Source organism: Geotrypetes seraphini, chromosome 3, assembly GCF_902459505.1.
Source record: "Geotrypetes seraphini chromosome 3, aGeoSer1.1, whole genome shotgun sequence".
Taxonomy (NCBI): Eukaryota; Metazoa; Chordata; class Amphibia; order Gymnophiona; family Dermophiidae; genus Geotrypetes; species Geotrypetes seraphini.
In genome coordinates, this window is record NC_047086.1 from 64516792 (window position 1) to 64542757 (window position 25966).

The 25966-nt window shown below is 42.1% G+C and overlaps 1 protein-coding gene across 1 annotated transcript in view; it reads right to left on the minus strand.

The window, feature by feature from the left end:
- The window catches only part of PRIM2 (DNA primase subunit 2), a 280515-nt gene that overhangs the window by 165918 nt on the left and 88631 nt on the right, over positions 1 to 25966 (minus strand). The window contains 1 exon segment of the mRNA XM_033936564.1: positions 15548 to 15685. Coding sequence (XP_033792455.1) covers positions 15548 to 15685 — 138 coding nt within the window.

Sequence of the window (25966 nt, forward strand, 5' to 3'; positions counted from 1 at the left end):
GCAGAGCCTGACAGGAGAAGGAAGGAAGCGTGCTGGGTGCAGAGCCTGACAAGGGAGGGGAGGAAGGAAGGGTGCAGAGCCTAACAGGGGAGGGGAGAGTACAGAGACTTTAGGAAATCTAAATTACAAAATATACTGTTTGCTAAGAATTTCAGAGCGGACCTGTAAAGAAAAGTCGCAACTTAAAAAAAAAAAGTGAAAATTACAATATACAGTTTGTTTAGAGATTCAAAAAAACAGCAAAAATTTCAATATATAGTTTGTTTAGAGATTCAGAGGGGTCATATTAGAAGAAGGGTCCTGAAATTACAAATGCTGCTCAATTAGGATTGCAGAGGGCATTTTGAAAAGAAACAGAGTGTTTGGTGAGGTTCTGTTTAGGTGATATATCTGTCGACACATTTAACCATCCAGTAATGCTGCTTCTATTCTCCATGTCTCACTGTACTAATTTTTAAACAACACTATAGGTGACATCTTTCTTGCAGTCACTGCATATATTTTTTTTTCTCTATAAAAAAGTGGCACTGTCAAAGAACTGAATTTATAAGTACTTAAAAAAAAAAGCTATTGCAGCACTTTGTTGTTCTTAGCAACTAGAACCTGCCAATGTTTTCTTAGCATAAGTGAATAGAGTGGATGAAATCTTATGTTTCAGCGCAACCTCGTGTAAATTAAAGCGTACCAAAAGATTGTTTTAGTGATGAGGATTGCAGGGGTAAGCAATTTTGATACTCAACTGCCACAAGCTGTTCAGATTTACAAGATTTTCAGTGACTATATGTAAGATACATTTTCATATACTGCCACCACTGCATTAAATAAATCTCTTGCATACTTCTGTGGACAGCCTGAAAACCCTGCAGCACTTAGGGTCTGATATTCAAACAGGTTTAACCAAGCAGGAGAGGCATATGTAACAATATTAAGTGGCACTGAAGCAGGTGGAGCTGCTGAATAATGTCTGTGATCACTTAAGTCAGTGGTTCCCAACCTTGTCCTGGAAGACCACCAGCCACTTGGGTTTTTAGGGTAGTCCTAATGAAAATGCATGAAAAGATTTGCATATAATGGAGGTGATAGGCATGCAAATCTACCCCATACATATCCATTAGGACTATCCTGAAAACCTGACTGGCTGGTGGTCCTACAGGTCAGTGGTTGGGAGCCACTGACCTAGGTACTGTTTGGTTAGTGCTGAGAGTAGAGGTAGAATTTAACCAGTTAGCAGCGATTTTCAGTCCACTAACCAGCTAAATAAGGGGATAAAGAAAGGACAGCAAAAAGGATGTCCTAACTTTGCCTGCCGAGCTAACCAGGTATCAGCCTGAATATAAGCCAGTGCCCAGTTAACTTTCAGATGGCCACACATACCCAGATATTCAATGCCAGAGTCTGGCCGCACAAAGTGCCCTTTGACAGGGTCCACCGAACGTGCAGGCCTGCCTGACATGCAGCCCTTTAAAGGGCTGCTTAATCAGTAGAGTTTTCCCAACTAGAGGAATTGGAGGGAAAGCATAAAGAAACTTGTTCTTTCAGTCGAGGAAGATAGTAGGTGGGGATCTCAGTTCAGCTGGGATCCCTTTTGCTGAGTTATAGGAAGAGAGGGAACCATGGATGATGTGGCCACCGAGGTGCTATGAGAATCATGGTGGCTTGTTCTTGGCGAAGTTTTAGTAGAGTCTTTCCAACTAGAGGAATTGGAGGGGAAACATAAAGAAACTTGTTCTCTCAATAAGAGAAAAAAGGCATCTGACTCCAGGCAATCTGGAGTGTAGATTCTGGAACAGAACACCAGAAGTTTGGGTGGAGGGGGAAGATGCAAAAAGGTCCACTTCTGGGGTCCCCAATTCTAAGAATATCTGATACTATAAGGTTGAGAGTTTGAGGGAGTCTGCTCAGCCTGTCCGCTTAGATATTTTGATTTCTCACTAGGTAAGCTACTTCTAAAAATATGTTGTGAGGTATTGCTCAGGACCAGATTTGGCTTGCTTCTTGGCAAAGTGAGCGAGACCTTCTGCCTCCCTGTTTGTTCAGGTAGTACATGGCTACCTGGTTGTCTGTTTGAATGAGGACTACATGACTGAGGCGGCAATCTTGAAATGTGTAGTGCGCATTGTGGATTCATCGAAGCTCTAGGTCAGGGGTGTCCAAACTGCGGCCCCGTGAAGTATTTTGTGTGGCCCTGGTCAAGGGCGATGCAGTATTTTCCTCTGCTGCCCCCAGGTGTTTACCATCTTGCCAGCTCCCTCCTGTGTCTTGCTGCAGCGTTTGAAAGTTTGTGCGGCCCCAGAAACATTTTTTTCGGCCAATGCGGCCCAGTGAAGCCAAAAGGTTGGACACCCCTGCTCTAGGAGATTGATGTGGAGAGCTTTCTCTTGTGTAGACCAGCTGCCTTGAGTATAGAGGTAATCGAGATGGACTCCCCAGTCGAGCATGGAAGCATCGGTTGTTTTTTTGATATGGAGGAGTATGGAAAAGAAAGCCCCTGGAAAGACTAATAGGTGATAACCACCACTGAAGAGATTGAAAGGCTTGAAGTTACCATATTTTTCACACTATAAGACATACCCTAGATTTAGAGGAGGAAAACGAGAAAAAAACCCCCACTAATATATATCAGAATCTGCACCCAGCTCCCTTCACTCCCTGCCAAGCTCTGCACCCAACCCCACACTCCCTGCCAATACAACCGTATAAAATATTCTGTTACATACTCACATCTATCCAATTTAAACAGTGAGCGCACACTGAATTTTGGGCCACCTGAAGCACCCCCAAAACCGATTCTAGTACTCCCAAGAACATCAGACTGCAATAATCAAAAACGGACAAAATCATCGACTGTAAAACCATCCTAAACAATGTGACTGTTAGATAAGGTCTCAAACCATTAACTAACTGAAGATGAAAATACACCTTCCGAACTACAGCAAGCACCTGCCCTCTCATAGTGAGTCCTGAATCCAAAAGCACACATTGTGCCTTACCAATACTCTCTCTCCTAGTAACTCAACTGTTTCCGGAACATTAGCATCCAGGGTTCTTGTAACATACAACACCTGTGTCTTCTGAATACTTAACTTCAGCCTGTTATGGTTCATCCAGTGTTTAATCGTGCTGGGCGGGAAGGCACTCGCGCATGCGCGGTGCGGCTGACTCGAAACTTCTACATTTCTACAAGCAAGTCTGCTTGCGAGGCTGTCCGCATCCGGGCTCCATGGATGACGTCACCCATATGTGAGAATAGGCTGCCTGCTTGTCCTGGGATAAATATACGTACTACATATCCTTTCATATTATTACATGCAAAAACACAGCACGCAACTTGACAGCATACCAGTTTAAAAGAATTGTCACACTACTCTTTTGCTGTAACAGTCAAATAATTGAATACTGTTCAGCAGCCACGGCAGGGAGCCCTTCTCATTGCTAAGCTGAAACAAACCCAGGAGAAGCTAACCCTTTACTTAGTAGAATAGTAAGAAAACAGATTTTATATTAACATCCTTTCAAGATCTCCTCTGTATAATCAACACAACCCCATCTAGCATACAGATTTAGGAATGCTTTCATCAACTGCAATAAAATTAGAAATCTGAATTGCTTTAATACTACACCAGATATTGTTTAATGTTCCCTACAGAGTACAAAATAAACCAAATTGCAACTGATACAGAGGTGCAGAACTTTTCACTATCTAAAAGGAAATTGAGTTTATGATAAGGTATTTATATATTTATACTAGCAGACAGCTCCGAGCATGGGCTAAATGGCAATGTACATGTGCCGCATGCCAATAGCCCACACTATTTGCTAACAGTGTTTAAACCAAGCAAAGTGGTCTAAAAACATAAATCCAGCATACATGCAGAACAACAACTGGAGTTCAGAGAAAGCACAATTTACTGGTGACATTTTCAGTGTTACAGCTGACACGACCGGGGCAACTGGGCATCAATCCTGCACCTCTTATCTTTGTATTACCCTGGAAAAGGGATAAAGGGGGACTGCGGGTTATGGAAAACCATGTTTTGTGAGAAGTCAGCTGAAGGGCAGGATTCTAAGTAATGCAGTCTTCTTTTTTTGTTTGTTTGAAACGTTTTATTGAGCAGCAAACAGACAAATAAAGCCAATACAACCAAGCAGTATCCAGGAAACAGAGCAAGTACAACACATAGTCCAACTCACAGGTTTGGAAAATGGTAATGGGAACAAGAACAATAATACTAGTCAATCAGAATATAGGCAAGCCCCCCCCCCCCCTACACAATAAACCAGCCAGTACCCAGCAGGTCCTAGGTCACACAAAACAGCCAAGGAAAACCTGCAGAAAACCACACATTATGTCAGTTTACTCCCTTTTTTCCCCCAAAGAAGAAACCCCCCTACAACCAAACAGAACCCCCCCCGCCCTCCTCCCTCAGCGACATGAGAAAGAAAGAAAAAACAGAGAGAAAAGAAAAAGATTACCAAAGCAGCATCACAGAGGATCAGCAGAAGTAGCAATGACCTGTTCCCAAAGAGACCTATACAACGGAGTGGGCCATTCTCTCCGCCCTTCTAGACCCCGTAACTCCCAATGGGCCACTTCCCAAAGTGCCCTCTTCCATACCACCAACTCCGGGGGTTCTGCATCTATCCACTTTCGGAATACACCCCGTTTAGCTACAAGAAGAGCAACATAGACAAATCGCCACTGGGCAGCAGTAAAGCCCTGATCCAAGAACTCCACCTCATGACCCAGAACTAAAATACAATAGGACCACTGGACTGGCACCCCCAGGATCTGGACAAGGAAATCCAAAACCCCATTCCAATAAACACCCAAGGTCGGGCATTCAAGAAGCATGTGCAATAGAGTCCCCGATGCATGCTCACAGTTCATGCAAGTCGCCGAATCCCATACACCAGCCTGCAACCCCCTAAGCCGGGTAAAGTAGGTACGATGAAGCAATTTAAATTGGAGTTCCTGCAACTGAGCACTACGTACCCCATCGGTGACATTAGAGAAACAAGCCTGAAGCTCCGCCGGGATAACAACCTCCCCCATCTCCCCAGACCACCTGGAAGCCAGCCGAGGCAGTAGAAGGTCCTCCCACTCTGCCCTCACAATCTGGTACCAGAAGGATAAAGAATTAAGAGCAGGTGGCAGGGATATGAAGATCTGATCCACCTGTAAAAAGGAACCGCCCCCCAGGCGATGGCGAATGTTGGCCAGATAGAAATGCCACAGCTGGAGGTATGCAAAAAAGGGCATGTGGGGCAAGACCCAGGTGGTGCGAAGGGTATCGAAGGAGGGAAAAAGCTCGCCGAGGATACGTGACCCAGACAGAGACAAGAACTGAACCACGCCTCAACACCCCCCAATGGTCCCACACCTGGGGGAAAGTCAGGACTATGACTTATCATCTGAAAAGCCCCGACCCCTGCCAATCTGATGTCTCCACCACTGCAACGCCCTACGTAAAGGAGATAACCAAACCGAGGCAAGACCCAAGCGGTTACGGCGCCACTGGGGGCAAGTCAAGCATGCTAACGCCCAATAAGGAGCCATCCAAAAATCAAACAAGCCCCCTGGAGTAAAGCGAGATTCTGCGGTAAAGAGCTCGTGAACCCAGCATAGCAGGGCGGCAACATTATACAATCGAAGATCCGGCAGAGCCAACCCCCCCCCCCCTGTCACGACTCTGGGTAAGCATCCGCCAGCTGATACGTACTCTCTTGTTGTGCCAAATAAAGGATCCGATAAAAGACCAGTAAGAGCGTTCATCTGCAGACTTAAGCTAAAGAGGGATCATCTGTAGAGGATAGAGGAGCTTAGGGAGCAATACCATCTTCACCAGGGCAATTCTACCAGACAAAGAGAAAGGCAGATCTCCCCAGTGAGCACAGTAATCTTGTAAAGTTTTCAGTCAGTCTGAGATGTTTCGGCGGTAAACAGTAGGCCAATCCGCACTAAGTAAAATACCCAAGTATTTAAGTTCCCCATTAGCCCAACGGAATGGGAAAGCTGGATCAGAGCATGAGACATACGGGGAGGAGACAGGTAAGGCTTCAGATTTACTGAAATTGATACATAGACCCAAGAACGCACCGAACGTCCCAATAAGGGTAGTCAAGTGGGGGATCGATTCCCGAGCATACATATCATCCGCAAAGAGGGTAATTTTGCAGTCCTCATTACCTACCCTAATGTCCAAAATGTCTGGGCAGTTCCTGATTTTGTGAGCTAGAGGCTCCAAAGATAAAATGAATAAAAGCAGGGACAAGGGGCAACCCTGTGAAAAGGAGGCTGTTAGACGCTTATTAATGGGTAACTGGGTCGTGGGGGACGTATAAAGATGAATTATCCACAGATGGAAGGACCCTGAAATACTAAATTGTTGTACCACCCAAAAAAGATAAGGCCAAGTCACCTTATCAAAGGCCTTTTCCGCGTCCAGGCTAGCCAGAAGATAGTCATCTACTCGGCCCTTACCCTCCCTGAGGGCACAGTCTTCTTCACTGAAAGATCTGGGCACTTTGGCAGCCCCCATTGTCCTCGTGTGGCCTACTAACTTCTCCTTACTTTGTCCCAAGAATTTCTACTAGCACTATATACTGTACATAACAGCTATTCTGTTTTCTACCTGCACCACATACCTTTCTGTACTTCCCAAACTCCTACACTTTTCTCATGAGCCTAGAACAGCAGTACAGGAATCAGGGTGCCAGGCATTTCAAACTCATTACAGAGTCATGTTGTGATGCAAAAACATAAGGGTTGCCGTACTGGGACATCAAGTCCAGCATGTGTATTGATGCACCTTCTTATACAGTCTATCTGTCTTGACTAGATTGTAAGGTCTTTACATAAGGGATGGTCTCTTCTATGTTTTGAAGTACACTTCTCCCTCCATATCCACGAGGGTTAGGTGCAGAGCAGGACCACGAAGTGTGAAAAACAGCGAATAACTTTTCGGTCGGCACTGACCCATCCCCGCTAGACCACCAGGTAAGGTCCAGGATGGCGGGGGGAAGGCGGGAGGCGGGGAAGGTCTGGAATGCAGCTTAAAAAAATAAATAAATAAAAAATCGCGAATAACCGAACCGCAGATACTGAAACCGTGGATTCGGAGGGAGAAGTGTATAGTGCTGGGTATATCTAATAGAACTATAAAAATGATTAGTAGCAGTAGTAGTAGCAGCAGCAGCATCCTGTTTCCAACAATGGCCAGTCCAGATCACAAGTACCTGGCAAGGTCCTTTTTATAAACTCTTTTAAGCTAACTGCTTTCACCACGTTCCAATTTGTTTTACATTTACTACTTAGTAGCTTGAATGCATGTCCCTAACCCTATTATTTTTGGAAAATATAAATAAGCAAGTCATATCTACCAATTCCACTCTATTCATTATTTTATAGACCTCTATCATGTCTTCCCTCAGCCATCTCTTCTCCAAGCTGAAGAGCCCTAACTGCTTTAGCCTTTCCTCATAGGGAAGTAGTCTCATCCCTCATCATTTCCCTCACCCTCCTTGCATCTTTTCTAATTCTGCAATACCTTTTTTGAGATGAGGGTACAGGTAGTGTGCACAGAGAGAAAGGGGCAAATTTTGATTGTGTTGTAGAGACAGAAGTTCCATCCTCTTTATCATCTTGGCCACAATTCTTTGAATCTTTTCTAGTTCTGCTATATCTTTTTTGAGATAAGCCCAAGGACTTGTTTTATTTAAAGTACTTGTCTCACTTAGCAACGGAATTTTAGGGATAGTTTGGTTTTTTTTCTTAGCATAGGAACTCTGTTAGTGTACATAGGCTAGCATTTCAAGGAGCTATTTTAAAATCGCTATAGTATCAGTATAAAGCACAGCTAATAGGCAGACAGCTTCAGTTTAGATTTGAATTCTCTCCCTCCCACCCCAGGTCTGAGCTCTGATTTATAGGCCCTTGAACCAATTAGAAAGCTAAAAAAGTAATTAGCTAATTGTGAGCCCACCGGGACAGATACAGAAAATACTTGAGTACCTAATTGTAAAAACCGCTTAGATAATCTGCATAAGCAGTATATAAAAACCTAATAAACTTGAAACTTGAATTAGCTCTTAGGACTAGTCTAAGAATTCCTTGGAGGTCAACCTAAAAATTATAACTTCCATAATAGTAATAAAAATTAAATATTACCATAGTTTAACGCAGGGTGTCAAATGTCGGTCCTCGAGGGCCGGAATCCAGTTGGGTTTTTAGGATTTCCCCAATGAGTATACATGAGATCTATCTGCATGCACTGCTTCCATTATATGCTAATAGATCTCGTGAATATTCATTGGGGAAATCCTGAAAATCCGACTGGATTGCGGCCCTCAATAACCGACATTTAACATATAACTAGCAATCTTAGAGGACCTTAGTGTACATTTACCTTAGCAACTTAAAGAAATCATCATTATTAAGATGCAGACAGCAGCAAGATGGGGGCTATTTAGACTTTTGTACCGAGTATCACATATTTGATTATCTCCCAGTTGGTGAGAGGTCTTATGTGCGTGCTCGGTGCAAACAGCTCCTAGCACTCAGGGAACAGGTCCAATCTCTTGAGGCTAAAGTAGAAGACTTGGATTTGCTGAGGGAGACAGAAGTACATAGAGGAGATCTACACGGATGTTGTAGAAAGGTTCCACCTCCAATCTGGCAGTCTCTGTGCTGCCATGGAGAAAGGAGGTCTTCTTAAAGGAGAGCACCACCCTGGTGAAGTAGGAAGCAATCCTGTAACCAGGACCTGGCCACCAAGGCTGAATTGTTCTTTCGTACTGAGGATGGGTCTCCAAGGGCTTTTGCCCATGGGAGATTTGATCATTAGGCATGTAGATAGCTGGGTGGCTGGTGAGGACCCAGGCCCATAAGCCACTCTAACCACTACATTCATGGTGGAAAATATGTGCCCACCAAACCCCTACAGTAGAAACATAGAAACATAGAAGATGATGGCAGAAAAGGGCCATAGCCCATCAAGTCTGCCCACTCTAACGACCCCACCCCCTTGAATTTACCCCCTAGAGATACCACATGTATATCCCATTTCCATTTTCACCTCCTAGAGATACCACATGTGTATCCCATTTCCTTTTAAAATCTGGCACGCTGCTGGCCTGAATCACCTGAAGTGGAAGTTCATTCCAACGATCGACCACCCTTTCGGTGAAGAAGAACTTCCTGGTGTCGCCATGAAATTTCCCACCCCTGATTGTCAGCGGATGCCCTCTTGTGGCCAAGGGACCTTTAAGAAAGAAGATATCATCCTCCACCTCAATACGGCCCGTGATATATTTAAACGTCTCTATCATGTCTCCTCTCTCTCTACGTTCCTCGAGTGAGTATAGCTGCAATTTATTCAGCCTTTCCTCATACGGGAGGTCTTTGAGTCCCGACTCAAAGAGTCATTGAACCGACTCAACTCTCAGCACATCTTTTTGGTAATGTGGCCTCTAAAATTGTACACAATATTCCAGGTGAGGCCTCACCATGGATCTGTACCGCCATATAGGTGCCACCTATAGCCATAAGGACTATTGGGTTTGTAGACAGGTGGGTATAGTGAGTTTTGGGGGTGTTTTGGGAGGCTCACCTTGACCAGCAGGGGAATTCTAGTAAGATGTTTATCTGGCACCCTTTTTTGTGAAGTTCACAGCAGTGCCCTGTTAGGTGACCCATTACTGTGTTGCCCTGTCTGGGTGGCCAGTAATCACTTTGCTGGCCCCTCCCACGCCTAAAAGGTTTTGTTCTGGGCATTTGGGACTTGGATGATTTTTTGGACAAGAATGTGCTATAAAGATAATAATAATAATAATTTATTCTTGTATACCGCCAAAGCCATAATAGTTCGAGTCGGTTTTAATGAGAAGTACTGGACAATCAGTGAAAAAAAATACAATACAAATCATCAGATATACATACAAGATAAAAGGATAAAAGATTACATCAGAAATACATACAAGATAAAAGATTAAAAACAGTGAATCAGGTTACAAATTGATCAAACAACTCTGTTTTTACTAATTTTCTAAAAGTAAAATAAGATGGAGCACGCATAATATTATCCAACCTGTCATTCAATTTGCCTGCCCGAAATGCAAGAGTTCTATCCAGAAATCTTTTAACGCGACAAGCATTTACTGTTGGATATGCAAACATATGGATTCTGCATTTAGGCCTGTTAGACATACTAGCAGTCTGGGCGATCAAACGGCTGGATGTAGAAGTAGACGATTTTGGGGAAAAAAATATTTTTGACATACTTTGAGAATGGACATTTTGCCGCTGCAGACTTTGGGCGACTACTTCCAAATCAGACTTAAGACGTTTCTTTTGATTATACCCTCCATATATATTTAGCATGACTTTGCTCCCCAAGTGATTGAATACTTTTCAATTATTGCATCTGCGCCTCTTGAATAAGATATTAAGTATTTAAATAAATTTGTTTCAAAATTTTGTTGGAATGGTAAAAAGCGAAAGAATCAGCTACAATTTTTTATATGTTCCCTGGCAGGCAGGTGGAATGGGGTTTCCAGATATTTGCAGATACAATTCAACTTGCTTACTTCATTATTGTGGGAAATGGTTTTCAAACTGTCAAACATTTACCCCGTGAGATTATGAAATAGTTCTTTAAGCCATGGCACTTCAACTTTATTTGAAAGGAAATGTAAACACAAAAAAAGGAGCCAACAACCCCACAGTAAGTAACAGCAAAGAAAAGTGGGGAGGGAACTATACACATCAATCTGTGGCAGTGTTGAATTTCAAATAATTTATTAAATACAACACATATCCTTTTAGATGCTTAGGGCTCCTTATACGAAGGTGAGATAGGGCCATAACGCGCAGAATAGCGTGTGCTAAATTGCCGCACGCGCTAGCCACCACCGTCTCCTTTCGAGCAGGTGGTAGATTTTAGGCTACGTGTGATAAAACCGCTAGCGCACCTTTGTAAAAGGAGCCCTTAGTTTGTCAATCCTTTCAAACTCTTATATAAGAGGATTGACAGGACAAACTAAGCCAGGCCAGATGTAGCATTGGAGTGGGAATCCCCCATACCCAATAATGATTTTGACTCTCATACTGACTTTTTTTTTTGTAAAAATGGTCCCCATTGAAAAAATAGTGAAGAACACTGAAGTGCATTTTTAATTTTTTTTTTGCGAGTAGAAGGGAATTATATTGAGGCAGACGGTGGGAAGATCATTCTACCCTGTTATTTTTGATAAGTTTTCCTACTAGTAAAGGATAGTAAAATAAGGTGTCAAATAAAACAGCAATTTAAAAACATACATGCTAGACTATCACAGTAGCTCAAATTTTATCTCTAAAAATCGATCGAAAAGCAATGTGGTAGGTGTAACAAAGTATAATTACAGAACTGAAGTTCATACATATAACCCAAATTCTTTATTTGAAACCACTTTGAAGAAACTACATGAGACCGAATACAATCAGATTTTATTATGAACGGTTATACTTCAGCCTAACCAAAGCTGAGTTCCCACAAAGTCATAATAAAATAGTTTAAGAAGAGGGGCCTTTATGTTATGACAGCACACAGAGAAAGACACCTGTGGTTTCTGGAGCATTTCACATATGTATTGAGTAACAATATTCAGATAGTTATGTGTGCCTGACCCAGATCCTTTCATAAACAGCAGTGCTTGCTTCAAAGTAAACCTCTTGAAGATTTTCCTTTTCAAAATGTTCTCTCACTTAAAACACCATTTATTTTTTCCCTCTTCAAATCAAAGAATTGTCACCCATGGCTTGGTAAAAAAATAAATCAAAGATTTATTTGTAACAGACTGTGAATTGCAAACCTATTTTAAAAGGAGGCAAGTACTGAATTCTTTCTAATAGATAGAAATTTAAAATCAAAAGTATTCTATGCCAAGTCAGCTCAAGAAAGTCTGCATGATCATCAAAACTATCTGAATAATAAAGCAAGCTTACGTACAACTATAAAGTCTCTTAGCAAAAACAACAGTCAGTAAATTTTTTTTTCAGTTCATAAGAACATAAGAATTGCCGCTGATGGGTTAGACCAGTAGTCCATCATGCCCAGCAGTCTGCTCCTGCGGCGGCCCTTAGGTCAAAGACCAGTGACCTAACTGAGACTAGCCTCACCTGCGTACGTTCCGGTTTAGCAGGAACTTGTCTAACTTTGTCTTGAATCCCTGGAGGGTGTTTTCCTCTATAACAGCCTCTGGAAGAGTGTTCCAGTTTTCTACCACTCTCTGGGTGAAGAAGAACTTCCTTACGTTTGTACAGAATCTATCCCCTTTTAACTTTAGAGAGTGCCCTCTCGTTCTCCCTACCTTGGAGAGGGTGAACAACCTGTCTTTATCTACTAAGTCTATTCCCTTCATTATCTTGAATGTTTTGATCATGTCCCCTCTCAGTCTCCTCTTTTCAAGGGAAAAGAGGCCCAGTTTCTCTAATCTCTCACTATACAACAACTCCTCCAGCCCCTTAACCATTTTAGTCGCTCTTTTCTGGATCCTTTCGAGTAGTAACGTGTCCTTCTTCAACTACGGCGACCAGTGCTGGATGCAGTATTCCAGGTGGGGGCGTACCATGGCCCGGAACAGCAGCATAATAACCTTCTCCGATCTGTTCGTGATCCCCTTCTTAATCATTCTTAGCATTATGTTTGCCTTTTTCACCGCCACTGCACATTGCGCGGACGGCTTTATCAACTTGTCAACCAGTACTCCCAAGTCTCTTTCCTGGCGAGGTCTCTCTGAGTATCGCACCAGACATCGTGTATTCATGTATAAGATTCTTGTTACCGACATGCATCACCTTAAACTTATCCACACTAAACCTCTTTTGCCATGTCGCAGCCCATTTCTCGAGCGTGTTTATGTCACGCTGCAGGTCTTCGCAATCCTTCTACGTCTTCACTACTCTGAACAACTTTGTATCATCCACAAATTTAATCACCTCACTCATCGTACCAATTTCCAGGTCGTTTATAAATATTTTGAAGAGCACGGGTCCAAGCACCGAACCCTGAGGCACTCCACTCGCGACATTTTTCCAGTCCAAGTATTGTCCATTTACCCCCATTCTCTGTTTCCTATCCGTCAACCAGTTTTTAATCCACGTAAGTATTTCACCCTCGATTCCATGGCTCACAATTTTTCCAAGTAGTCGTTCATGCGAGACCTTGTCGAATGCCTTCTGAAAGTCCAGGTATACAATGTCGACCTGGTCACCCTTGTCTATCTGTCTGTTTACTCCCTCAAAGAACTGCAGCAAGTTCATCAAGCAAGATCTTCCTTTGCTGAAGCCGTGCTGGCTGGTCCTCATCAGATTGTGTCCATCAAGGTGGTCAATGATGTGGTCCTTTATCAGCGCCTCCACCATCTTTTCCAGTACAGAGGTCAAACTCACCGGTCTGTAGTTTCCCAGATCTTCTCTCGAACCTTTCTTGAAGATCGGCGTAACATTTTCCACTTTCTAGTCTTCCGGAATCCTTCCCGATTTGATCGACAGATTGGTTATTAGTTGAAGCAGCTCAGCTATAACACCTTTCAGTTTCTTGATTACCCTCGAATGAATGCCATACGGTCCCGGGGATTTATCGCTTTTAAGCCTATCAATCTGTCTGCATACCTCTTCTAGACTTACCGTCAACCCAGTCAGTTTCCTGTATTCGTTTCCTGGGTATAGCCTGTCAGATTCTGGTATGTTGTGTATTCCTCTTCAGTAAATACATACGCAAAAAATGTGTTTAGTTTATCGGCGATGGCTTTGTCCTGCTTTAGCACTCCCTTTATTCCTTGGTCATCCAATGACCCCACCGCTTCCTTCGCGGGTCGTTTCCCCTTAATATATCGAAAGAACGGCTGGAATTTTTTTGTCTCTTTGGCTATTTTTTCCTCATAGTCTCTTTTGGCCCCTCTTACCACCTTATGGCACCTGCTTTGATGTTGTTTGTGCTTTTTCCAGTTTTCGTACGTTTTTGACCTTTTCAATTCCTTAAATGACGTTTTCTTGTCTCTGATCGCTTTTTTTACCTCTACAGTGAGCCACGCCGGTTCCTTGTTCTTTTTCCTCTTGGATCCCTTGTTGATACGCGGTATAGCACAGTTACTTACCGTAACAGGTGTTATCCAGGGACAGGAGGCAGATATTCTCACATGTGGGTGACGTCATCTACGGAGCCCCAGCGCGGACAGCTTTTCAAGCAAACTTGATTGAAGTTTCAAGCTTGCTATGCTGCACCACGCATGTGCATGCCTTCTCCCTCCACTAGAGGGCGCATCCCCACCTCGTGGTCCTCAGTTCCATAGCCAGCAAAGAAGCCATCCCCGGGGAGGAGGGCGGGTTGTGAGAATATCTGCCTGCTGTCCCTGGATAACACCTGTTACGGTAAGTAACTGTGCTTTATCCCAGGACAAGCAGGCAGCATATTCTCACATGTGGGTGACCTCCAAGCCAACCAAAAAAGGGCAGGTGGGAGGATGGCAATTTAGGAAAACAGATTACGCAAAACCGACTGGCCATACCGGCCGTCGCTTCTGGACAACGTATCCAGACAGTAGTGGGAGGTGAAAGTATGAACCAAAGACCAAGTGGCAGCCTTGCAGATGTCCTCCACCGGAGTAGACCGGAGGAAAGCAACAGAAGCTGCCATAGCTCAGACCCTATGCCCCGTGACTCGACCATGGAGCGTGAGACCAGCCTGAGCGTAGCAAATAGAAATACAAGCAGCCAACCAGTTGGACAAGGTGCGCTTGGAAACAGGATTTCCCAACCGATTAGGATCGAAGGACAAAAACAATTGAGGAACCTTCCGATGAGACTTAATGCACTGGAGATAAAAGGCCAACGCCCTCTTACAGTCAAGCGTGTGAAGCGCCACCTCGCCAGGATGAAAATGGGGCTTCGGAAAAAACACCAGAAGAACAAGGTGGAAATCAGAAACAACTTTAGATAAAAATTTAGGATGAGTGCGAAGAACCACCTTGTCATGATGGAACACCGTAAAAGGCGGGTCCGCAACCAAAGCTTGCAACTCACTAATCCAACGAGTGGACGTGAGCGCAAGTAAAAAGATCACCTTCCAAGTGAGAAACTTAAGATGAGATTTGTCGATAGGCTCAAAAGGAGGCTTCATCAGCAGAGCTCTGCCTGTCTCTTGAGTCCTGTGTATGAACAGGGAGCACTTCTGAAAATACTACCCTGGAGGTTCTGGATTTTAATTTCCTACCTAAGAGTCTAAATTTGGTTTCCAGAACCTCCCTACCACAATTCCCTATGCCCACATGTACCCAGACAGTAGGTCCCTTCCCAGCACGGACTAAAATCTTATCTAGGTGACATGTGAGGTCTTCCACCTTCGCACCAGGCAGGCAAGTATATAAAAGAAGCAGATGTAAATTTGTGCTAGTAAATCAATGGAATCATATTTTAAGGGAAAGTATGCACATTTAAGCATATGTAAGATCTATAAGTTAGGCAGCCCATTATAAAATTAAACATTTGATGTAAGGGGAAAACTGTACTTACTGCCAGAGCCTTTGAAAGCTTGGTCCTGAAGTCATTTAGAACAATGACAACAATTTCTTGAAATGGTACATAGGCAAACCCTTGCAAAACATAGACCTTCCTAGTACGAACCAAGTCAAGGGCATCCACAAATGGAACCTGGATGCAAACAAAAATCAATTATTCTACTAGTTCCATTTGTCATTACTAAAGCAACATCAATATCAGATTTGTACAGATCAATGTCAATAATAAAACCAAAAGTGTTAAAATTCTTTTACAATATGATTTTGAGCTCCATAAAATAGTGGGTACATCTGTGGAACAGAAGATCAAGTGGAAGAAAGCAAGCTAGGGGTGCTGAAATGTTCTCAGCCCAACCAACCAACTTCCTAAATTCTGAACATTATTTTGTCACTGTAGCTGAACAAATTGTTCTTATTTTGTTAAGTGCCAATTTGCAGAAAAGATATTCTATATTTTGACATTGTTTCAGATATTTGATCGAACCATATCCATGTCATTGTCTTCTTGGTTGGGTTGAGAACTTTCCAGCACCCCTTTGTACTTCAGGGCTTTTGGTAGGCTTGTCTGCATCTCTATCATGCTGTACTCCTGAGGGAATGCTAATGTGCCAGTGGGATACATAGTCGGCGTTCCAGCTGTGATCTGAGTGGTCTGGTCAGGTAATAGAGGGGGAGCTTTTCTTCTATATAGTAGAGAGTCATGTCGTGAAAGCACTTAAAAGCGATAGTCAATTGTTTGAAGATGGCCCGCTTCCTTATGGGTAGCCAGTGTACTTTATCCAGCGCTGGGGTAATGGGATTGAAAGGACTTAGGTTTTTTAATACCCTGACTGCAGTATTCTGGACTCTTTGTAGTCAATGTTGTTCACTCAGAGGAAGGCCGGAGTACAAGCCATTACAGTAGTTCAACTGCTTTAGCTGAAATTCACTGTGCTGCTACTGCACATAGTGAATTTCAGCTAAAGCAGTCAGTACACTTAAGATTAACAAAACAAAGCAGTTTGAACTTTACAACAAAGTATAAGCACTTCCTCTGAAGAAGCCATCTAGGAGCGAAACAGACAGGCCATAGTTCCGTCGGGAGCAAGATAAATGCTTTATTAAGCTTTAAGACATTTGATGGTTAAAGTCAAATATTTTCAATGCTGGATAAACACTTACATACTGCTAGTAAAAAGACTGCATTTATAAATGATCTGCACATGCACATATATATATATATATATATATATATATATAGATAGAAAGATACCGTATTTTCATGTAGATAACGTGCACCCGTGTAAAACGCGCACACGGGTATAGCGCGCGGGAAACACAAATTTATGTAAAAAAATTTAATATAGCGCGCACACGCGTATACCGCGCATGCTAAAACCTCCTCCCGCCTACTCCGAACCGGCATCCTCCCCCCCCCCCGCTCGCTTACCCACGTTTTACAACTTTTTTTTTTCAATCCGATCCGGCATCCCCCCTCGAGAGCGAGACCAGAAGGCTTTGAGCATGCGCAAATGCTCAAAGCCTAGTCCAGCCCGGCGCAGGAAGAAGGAGGATCACTCACGCACCGCACCGCCCAGCCCAGCCCAAACCAACGAGGGAGGATCTTCAGGCACTGGCACGTCCTGTGCATTGGTGCTGGTGCCCAATTGGGTAAGAGATGTTTGGTGCTGGGGGGATGTAGGATCGCGGGGGAGGGGGGTGACGTGAGCAGGGGGGGGAGGACGCCGGTTCGCAGGGGGGATGCCGATCGGATTGAAAAAAAAAAGTTGTAAAACGCGCTCACGCGTATAACACGCAAGGTTATGCACGGTTTGTAAAATCGTGTATAACGCACGCGTTATATGTGTGAAATTACGGTAGATAGATAGATAGATAATTTGAGTAAAGAAAAAAGATAAAAAGATAACTGGGTTCTTGGCCAGTGATGATGTTCAAGCCCCTCTAAAGTGTTTTTACTGACAAGTATTTCAAACACGTGGGCGTCTGAGGTCTTTTCTCGAACCTGCCATGATATAAAATAAATATCAGTAGCAATATAAAACAGGTATTATCATATCCACTGCAGAGATAGTAGGTAGGCGAAAGAGATAAGAACATACGACTTGCCATACTGGAACAGACCTTAGGTCCATCAAGCCCAGTGTCCTGTTTCCAACAGTGGCCAACCCAGGTCCCAAGTACCTAGCTAGAGCCCAAGTAGTAAAACAGTGGATTTCCCCAAGCCATCTCAAAAATGGCCTTTGGACTTTTCTTTTAGGAAATTATCCAAACTTTTTAAAACCCCGCTAAGCAACAAATTCCAGAGTTTAATTACACGATTGTGAAGAAATATTTTCTCCTGTTTTTAAATCTACTACTTAGCATCATCGCATGCCCCCTAGTCCTAGTATATTTGGAAAGAGTGAACAAGCAATTCATATCTACCCTTTCCACCCCACTCAATATTTTATAGACCTCCATCATATCACCCCTGAACAGTTTCTTCTCCAAGCTGAAAAGCCCTAGCTGATCTAGCCTCATAGGAAGTCATTCCATTCCTTTTATCGTTTTAGTCACCCTTCTCTGTACCTTTTCTAATTCCAGTATACCTTTTTTGAGAGACGGCGATCAGAATTACATACATATTCAAGATGCGGCTGAAACAGAGCGATAAAAGGGCATTAATAACATTTCATCTTTGCTTTCCATTCCTTTCCTGATAATCCCGCTGTATATTCAGCTGAGGGTTTCAACGTATCCTCAACAATGCCACCTAGTTACTTTTCCTGGGCACTGACTCCTAACATAGAACCCAGCATCACATTGCTATAGTTCGGTTTCCTCTTTCCCACATGCATCACTTTGCACTTGCTCAAATTAAACTTCATCTGCCATTTTGATGACCAGTCTCCCAGTCACAAAAGGTCCTCTTGCAATTTTTCATATTCCTCCTTTGATTTAACAACTTTCTGCCATCAGCTAATTTAACAACTGACAGGATGGCACCCAGAATAACACACCTATCTACTAGAAAATATATTAGCAAGGTAAGAACTTAATCTCTTTTTCTAGTGCAATAGGTGTGTCATTCTGGATAGACAGGATGTACAAAAGCAGATCCAGAAATCTAATTTTTCTAAGGAACCCTCAATCTACTCTCCCTCATCTTATACATATCATCAAACAATATTCTAGCTTCTCAGGATATTCTGTAAATTGGGAGAAATCAGAAATCTTTCCTCTGAACAATAACATTCTTCAATCAGACTTGGCTAATTTTCCATTCACATGGTCAAATGAAGCTGTGAAATATTTAGGGATTTTAATACACAAAGATCCAGTCTTTGCTCAAGATCTTAATATATCCAAAATCAAAAATTTAGTTCTTAACACTACATCTAGGTGGTCTCCACTTTATTTGTCTTGGTGGGGTAGAATAGCATCCATCAAAATGACCCTAGCACCTCAAATTAATTACATCCTCTCAATGCTTCCTCTTTTATGCCAGAAATCATTTTTCCATTGGCTAAATAAGAAGCTATCTGAATTTATATGGAACAAGAAAAAACCTCGAATTGCTCTAGCCAAGCTGAAGGCCTCTAAAATTAACGGTGGTCTTAACTTTCCAGATTTCTACCACTACTATATTGCTTCATTAACTAAATATGGAGCTTACTGGGTCAATGACTCCTTCTCTCAAGACCTTCCTAATTGGTATGAAATGGAATGTTTTCTATGCAAACCTTTACACATCTCTTGCCTATTAACGATATCAATACCCAGACATTTGAGAAAATACTCTCTTTTGAATTCAACGCAGCATGCTCTCCATCATTTAAATAAAATAGCTGATATCTCAATTAGTGTTAGCCCACTCATGTCCCTTTGGAACAATCCCAATATCCAAAACCAAGGCAAATCCCTTTCATGGAAATGGTGGCAACGGACAGGTATATGGTTTGTTCATCAATTATATACTCTTAATAAACTAATCCCTTTTGATATACTTTGCTCCACATACCTACTAACATCCTCTGCTTATTCACAATGGATCATACTCAGTGAAATACTGTCTTCTGTACAGATACAATATGACTTCATATCTTCTAAAAATACTATCTACCATTGGTCTTTACGGTCTCTATCAAAAGGGAAAGCTATATCTTTTTTTTATAATATTCTAAGAGACCAATCCTTCACTTTCTCATATCATGCTATGAAACACTGGGATAATATAATAACCATTCCACTTTCTGACATTGACTGGGAACTCTTTTGGTCTTCAACAAACCGCCCACTTTTATCTTCTAGAGTTTCACAATCAATGCTCTTTGTAATGTGGAATGCAATATGGACCCCATTTCGTATGTGGAAAGCCAAATTAAAACAAGATTCTATCTGCTGGAACTGTTTGAAAGAGGAAGGAACTCTTGATCATATGTTCTTCCATTGTACTCTGGTCCGATCTTTTTGGTCCAAAATCTGGAATACCATACAATCTATCACCAACTGCTCAGAAGAGATTTCTATGGACATTATAATCCTTCGATCTCAACACCCCTGTTTCGCGCAATCAAATTGTCCTCCTAAACTCATTGATACCATGTTTGTGACTGCTCTCATGCATATTCTGAAAAATTGGAAATCATCTTCGTTATTAGATTATACTTTTTGGTGGAACTCTCTACGTATGTACCACAGATGTGAATCATATGCATATGAAAATAAAATTTCACTCCGTAAATCCATGAATTGGAAAAACAAAAAATCACCCTGGTCATTTTTAGATTCATATGTACATTCTACTATGTAGACACTCCTGTCTTCTCCTCTCTTTAAAAAATTTTTTTTTTTTTCTTTCTCTCTTCTTTTTTCCTCTCTCTTTCAATTTTTACTTTGTCCTATTTCACTTTCTATTGTCATACATCACCACAAACAAATCCAATACTCTGAGCTTTTCTTAATAATATGGGCCTTTATAATTAACTGTATATTAATGCAAAATGTTATACTACTTTTATGTATTTGAATTGCTCCTTGTATTTTTTAAAATACTGAATAAAAATTTATTGAACAAAAAAAAAAAAAAAAAGAAAAAAAAAGAAAAAAGAAATCTAAAAACATAGAAACATAGAGTTTGACGGCAGAAAAGGGCAAGCGGCCCAACAAGTCTGCCCACACAATAACCCTCCATCCCACAAGTCTACTCAAGACAAACCCTCCCTCCCTGAAGTATCCATCTTTTAAGCAAAACCCTGTGGTACACCCACCTGTTGGTCCCATCGACGCTTGAAGTCAAGCACGCTACTGGCCTCGATCACCTGGCGAGGAAGACTATTCCATCGATCGATCACCCATTCGGTGAAGAAGTATTTCCTGGTGTCGCCATTAAATCTTCCCCCTTAAGTTTTAACGGAGGCCCTCGTGTCGCTGAGAGACCCTTCAGAAAAAAAGATTTCTTCCTCCACTTCAATGCTACCCGTGATGTATTTGAATGTTTCTATCATGTCCCCCCTTTCTCTGCGGTCCTCGAGAGAATATAAGCGCAGTCTGGTCAGATGTTCTTCATATGGGATGTCTTTAAGTCCTGAGACCATCCTAGTGGCCATTCTTTGGATTGACTCCATTCTCTTCACATCCTTTTGGTAATGTGGCCTCCAAAACTGGACACAGTACTCAAGGTGAGGTCTCACCAGGGATCTGTATAATGGTAGTATGACTTCAGGCTTTTGGCTGATGAAACTCCTTCTGATGCAACCCAGCATTTGTCTATGCCGGCTCGTAACACTGAGGACCCAAAGGCAGAGCCCTCCCTTGCCACTTCATCCACTCTGTAAAACTTGGAAAATGTATGAAGAGAAGACCCAGCTGCTGCCCTCAGGGGAGACCACTCTAGCTTCTGTCCACAAAGAAACCATGCTTTTAATGGAATGAGCCTTTACAGAACTGATGATTGTTTTCCAGTGGCCCTACAGATCCATCTGGAGACTGTGAACTTAGGACAGTGCGCTGTGTCTAGCCTGACTAGTGAGCAGAAAATGATGGTAAGATAGTCTGAATTCATTGGTGACCAAGATATTGGCGAACCACACATCTCCCATCCAACATTTTCAGAAACTGGTCCTACTTAGAACTTGTGGACTAGAACACTGGCAACCTGACTTCTTGATTGACATGGAAAACCGAAACAACCTTTGGCAAAAGGGATGGAATGGTGCGCAAATAAACACTGGCCTCTGTGAATTTGAGGAAAGGCTCTGTGGCAGAGTCCAGTCTAGGCCAGGCTCACCCTGCCCACATGCACTCAAAACAGCAAAAAAAAAACAACTACTGTACAAAGGTGCAACAGTCAGAAAGCTTTTATTTTTATAGAACAATTTCCCAAAGAGGCAAAAACTCATAATAACAAATTTTTTTAGGTGCATCAAAAGCAGAAAACCTGTGAGGAATCCGTGGGACCATTGGATGATCAAGGAGTAAAAGATGCACTCAGGGAGGATAAGACCATAGCAGAGAGAATGAATACATTCTTTGCTTCGGTTTTTACAGAAGATGTAAGAAATCTTCCTGAACCTGAAATAGTTTTCAAGGATGATGAGGCAGAGGAATTGAAAGAAATCTCAGTGAACATGGAAGATATACTAAGCCAAATTGACAAGTTAAAGAGAGATAAATCATCTGAACCAGATGATATGCATCCCACGGTACTGAAAGAACTCAAACAAACATGAAATTGCTGACTTCTTTGAAGGTGTGAATAAATATGTGGATAAAGGTAAGCCGGTTGAATAAACATGTGGATAAAGGTGAGCCAGTTGATGTAGTGTATCTAGATTTCTAGAAAGCTTTTCACAATGTTCCTCTTGGGAGGTTCCTGAGAAAATTAAAGAGTCATGGGATAAGAGGCAATGTTTAATTGTGGATCAAAAATTGGTTATCAGACAGAAAACAAAAGGTAGGGTTAAATGGCCATTTTTCTCAAATCGAGGAGGGTAAATAGTGGTGTTCCGCAGGGACCGGCGCTATTTAATTTATTTATAAATAATCTATGACACTAAACTGTTCAAAGTTGTTAAAACGCATGCAGACTTGAGAAACTGCAGAAGACCTTAGGAAATTGGAAGACTGGGTGTCCAAATGGCAGATGGAATTTAATGTGGATAAGTGCAAAATGATGCACATTGGGAAGAATAATCCAAATCATAGTTAGAGGATGCTAGGGCCACCTTAGGGGTCAACACTCAAGAAAAAGATCTGGGTGTCATCATGGACAAAACACAAACCTTCCACCCAATGTGCGGTGGTGATCAAAAAAGCAAATAAGATGCTGGGAATTATTAGAAAAGGGATGGCAAACAAGACTAAGAATGTTATAATGCCTCTGTATTCACCTTGAGCATTATGTTTAGTTCTGGTCTCCTTATCTCAAAAAAGATATAGCAGCACTAGAAAAGGTTCAAAGAAGAGCGACCAAGATGATAAAGAGGATGGAACACTTCTTGTATGAGGAAAGACTAAAGAGGTTAGGGCTCTTCAGCTTGGAAGAGAGATGGCCGAGGGAAGATATGATTGAAGTGTACAAAATCCTGAGTGGTGTAGAACAGGTACAATTGGATCAAATTTTTTTTAGTGCATCAAGATTTACAAAGTCTAGGGGACACTCAAAGTTACAGAGTAATACTTTTAAAACCAATAGGAGGAAATATTTTTTTCACTCAGAGAATAGTTAAGTTCTGGAATGCATTGCCAGAGGATGTGGTAAGAGCGGTTAATGTATCTGGTTTTAAAAAAGATTTGGACAAGTATCTGGAGGAAAAGTCCATAGACTGCTGTTGAGACAGACATGGTGGAAGCCACTGCTTGCCTTGGAATGGTGGTATTTTAAATAGTTGAGGAAATAGTATTAATCAGCAAGTTTCTTGCGATTATGAGGAGGTATTGAGAAAAATTTGCTGAAAAGGGATTGCTTAACCATCTTTTTGCCCATTTGCTCTATTAAACTATTTGGATTTGTGCTAGGTACTTGCGACTTGGATTATCCTCTGTGATAACAGGATACTGTGCTAGATTGACCATTAGTCTGACCCAGTAAGGCTATTCTTATGTTCTTATTACCTGTCTGGAAATGTGCTGCAGCCTGCTTCAGCTCCAAAGGTAGTTGGATCTGGGAGAATAAATCACTGCCTCAAACGAACTGCTCCTCCAGCATTGAATCTTCAGGCTGCCAGTCTTACCACTATCTTACTGTGCCTCAAACCATTGCGGACACAAAAAAAAGATTGAGGCAAAACGCGACCAGCATCCGAGGAGACCTCCGCTGAGCTCCCTGTGGATGCCTGACAGCCTGTGCTCAAGTCCCTGCAATGCGGTAGGCGAGCAATGCTACAAGGGGAATGGATCCAGAGCTCCAAAAGGTTTCGGCAAACAGGCCAACAGGTACCATAGAGAGATTGGTCTGTCTGCTGCAGAGCTCAATCTACTTCTCCTCCACGCAGGCAGAACTGGACCCTTAACTAGGGGAGCTTTTAGCACCAAATTCAGGCAAAATACTGTGAAAGAGACTGATAAAATAAAGAAATAAACAGGGAAAATCAGAAAGACACCGTCTAGCTCACATGCACAAGGAAAAACTGAATGGTGCAGCAGAGCCCTCTAGTGAAGAAGGAGGACTTCAAAAGATAGAGTGGATTCCTTCTGCATGGCTCGCAAACACTGGGATATTACCAGTCCGTCCAGAATGCCACACCTATTGCACTAGAAATGGCAATGGTTTAAAAGGCTACATCATGAAAGAGGTAGTGACTAGAGCAGTGGTCCCCAACCCTGTCCTGGAAGACCACTAGCCAGTCAGGTTTTCAGGATAGCCCTAATGAATATGCATGGGGCAGATCTGCACTCCTATCATCTTCATTACATGCAAATCTCTTTCATGTATATTCATTAGGGCTATCCCGAAAATCTGACTGGTTGGTGGTCCTCCAGGACAGGGTTGGGAACCACTGGACTAGAGGCCAACTGTATTTCAGCTTCAGCACAAAAACCTGCTCAAAATCAGGGTTCAACTATTCTTTGGTTTTGGCTGAAACCAACCCTCCCCCGTGACCACTCTCCATGTGTCCCCCATCCCACCATAAGAACAATCAGAAAGTGGGCCAGCCACCCCGCCCCCAACCACAATCGCTCCATCCTCCCAATCACCTGAAGGCCTTCCCCAGAACTACCTTTACAAGGTACAATTTGACAATGTCACACCTCTTCTGATAAAAGCTCACTGGCTCCCTATTCAACGCAGAATAACCTATAATCATACTTTTTAAAATTCAAAACACTCCATAACAACCAGCCAGAATTCTTAAACAATTTTCTAATTCCCTACACCCCAGCTAGAACACTGAGATCACAATCACAAAATCTTTTAACAGTTCCATCTCTCCTCACTACAGGAACAAAAAACTTCTCCATCACAGCCCCATCTCCTTGAAACTCATTACCCCTGAAACTATAGGATGAACCCATGCTAGATTGTTCCAAAGGAAAACTAAAAACGTTTCTGATTTTTGCGCTTGTTCTTTTGATGGGCACTTTACGTGATTTTCCGATGATTATATGTTAATCTTTGTTTGATTTTATTTGGTCTTACTGAATTATGTATGTAACGATATTGTAAATCATTTAGGTTTAAACAGTATATAAATTTAAGAAATAAATAAATAAATAAAGATGCATTCAACCGCTAATGCACTTACCTTAACAAACATTATCTTCATTTCTGCTTTGGTTATCAGATGGGATCCCCCCTTCCTTTTGTATTTCCCCTATATGGCTCTTTCCTATTTTATAATGTACTTTACTGTAAAACTATTGTTCCAGTAGGTCCCTGTATGTTTTAATGTATGTTACCCCTATTTTATTGTTTTTATTATGTACAAACCGCTTAGAAGACTGATAGGTGGTATATCAAATTTTTATTAAACTTGAACTTTAATGCCCTGACAGACTACTGGATTCTTTCAGTCAGTCGCTCCTGTCCATACTGGCTTGCACGGTTTCTGTAGGAGGTCAGACGCAACCTTTTGACACTGGAATCAGCATGGGCAGAACAAACCCCACTTTTCTCATTTCTATAATTTAGGGGGGGGGAAGAGGGCATTATTGTAGTCCATATTACCTCCAGCATCTTTTCTTTCTGCTCTCTTTAATAATGGAAGTGTTGCTGAAAGAAAGGATAGTGTACTTCCTTGAATCTAATGGGTTACAGGATCTGAGGCAACATGGCTTTACAAAAGGTAAATCGTGCCAAACGAACCTGATTGAATTTTTGATTGGGTGACCAGAGAACTGGATTGAGGACATATTCTAGATGTAATTTTACTGAGATTTCAGCAAAGCCTTTTGATACAATTCCTCAGAGGAGACTGTTGAACAACTTGAAGGG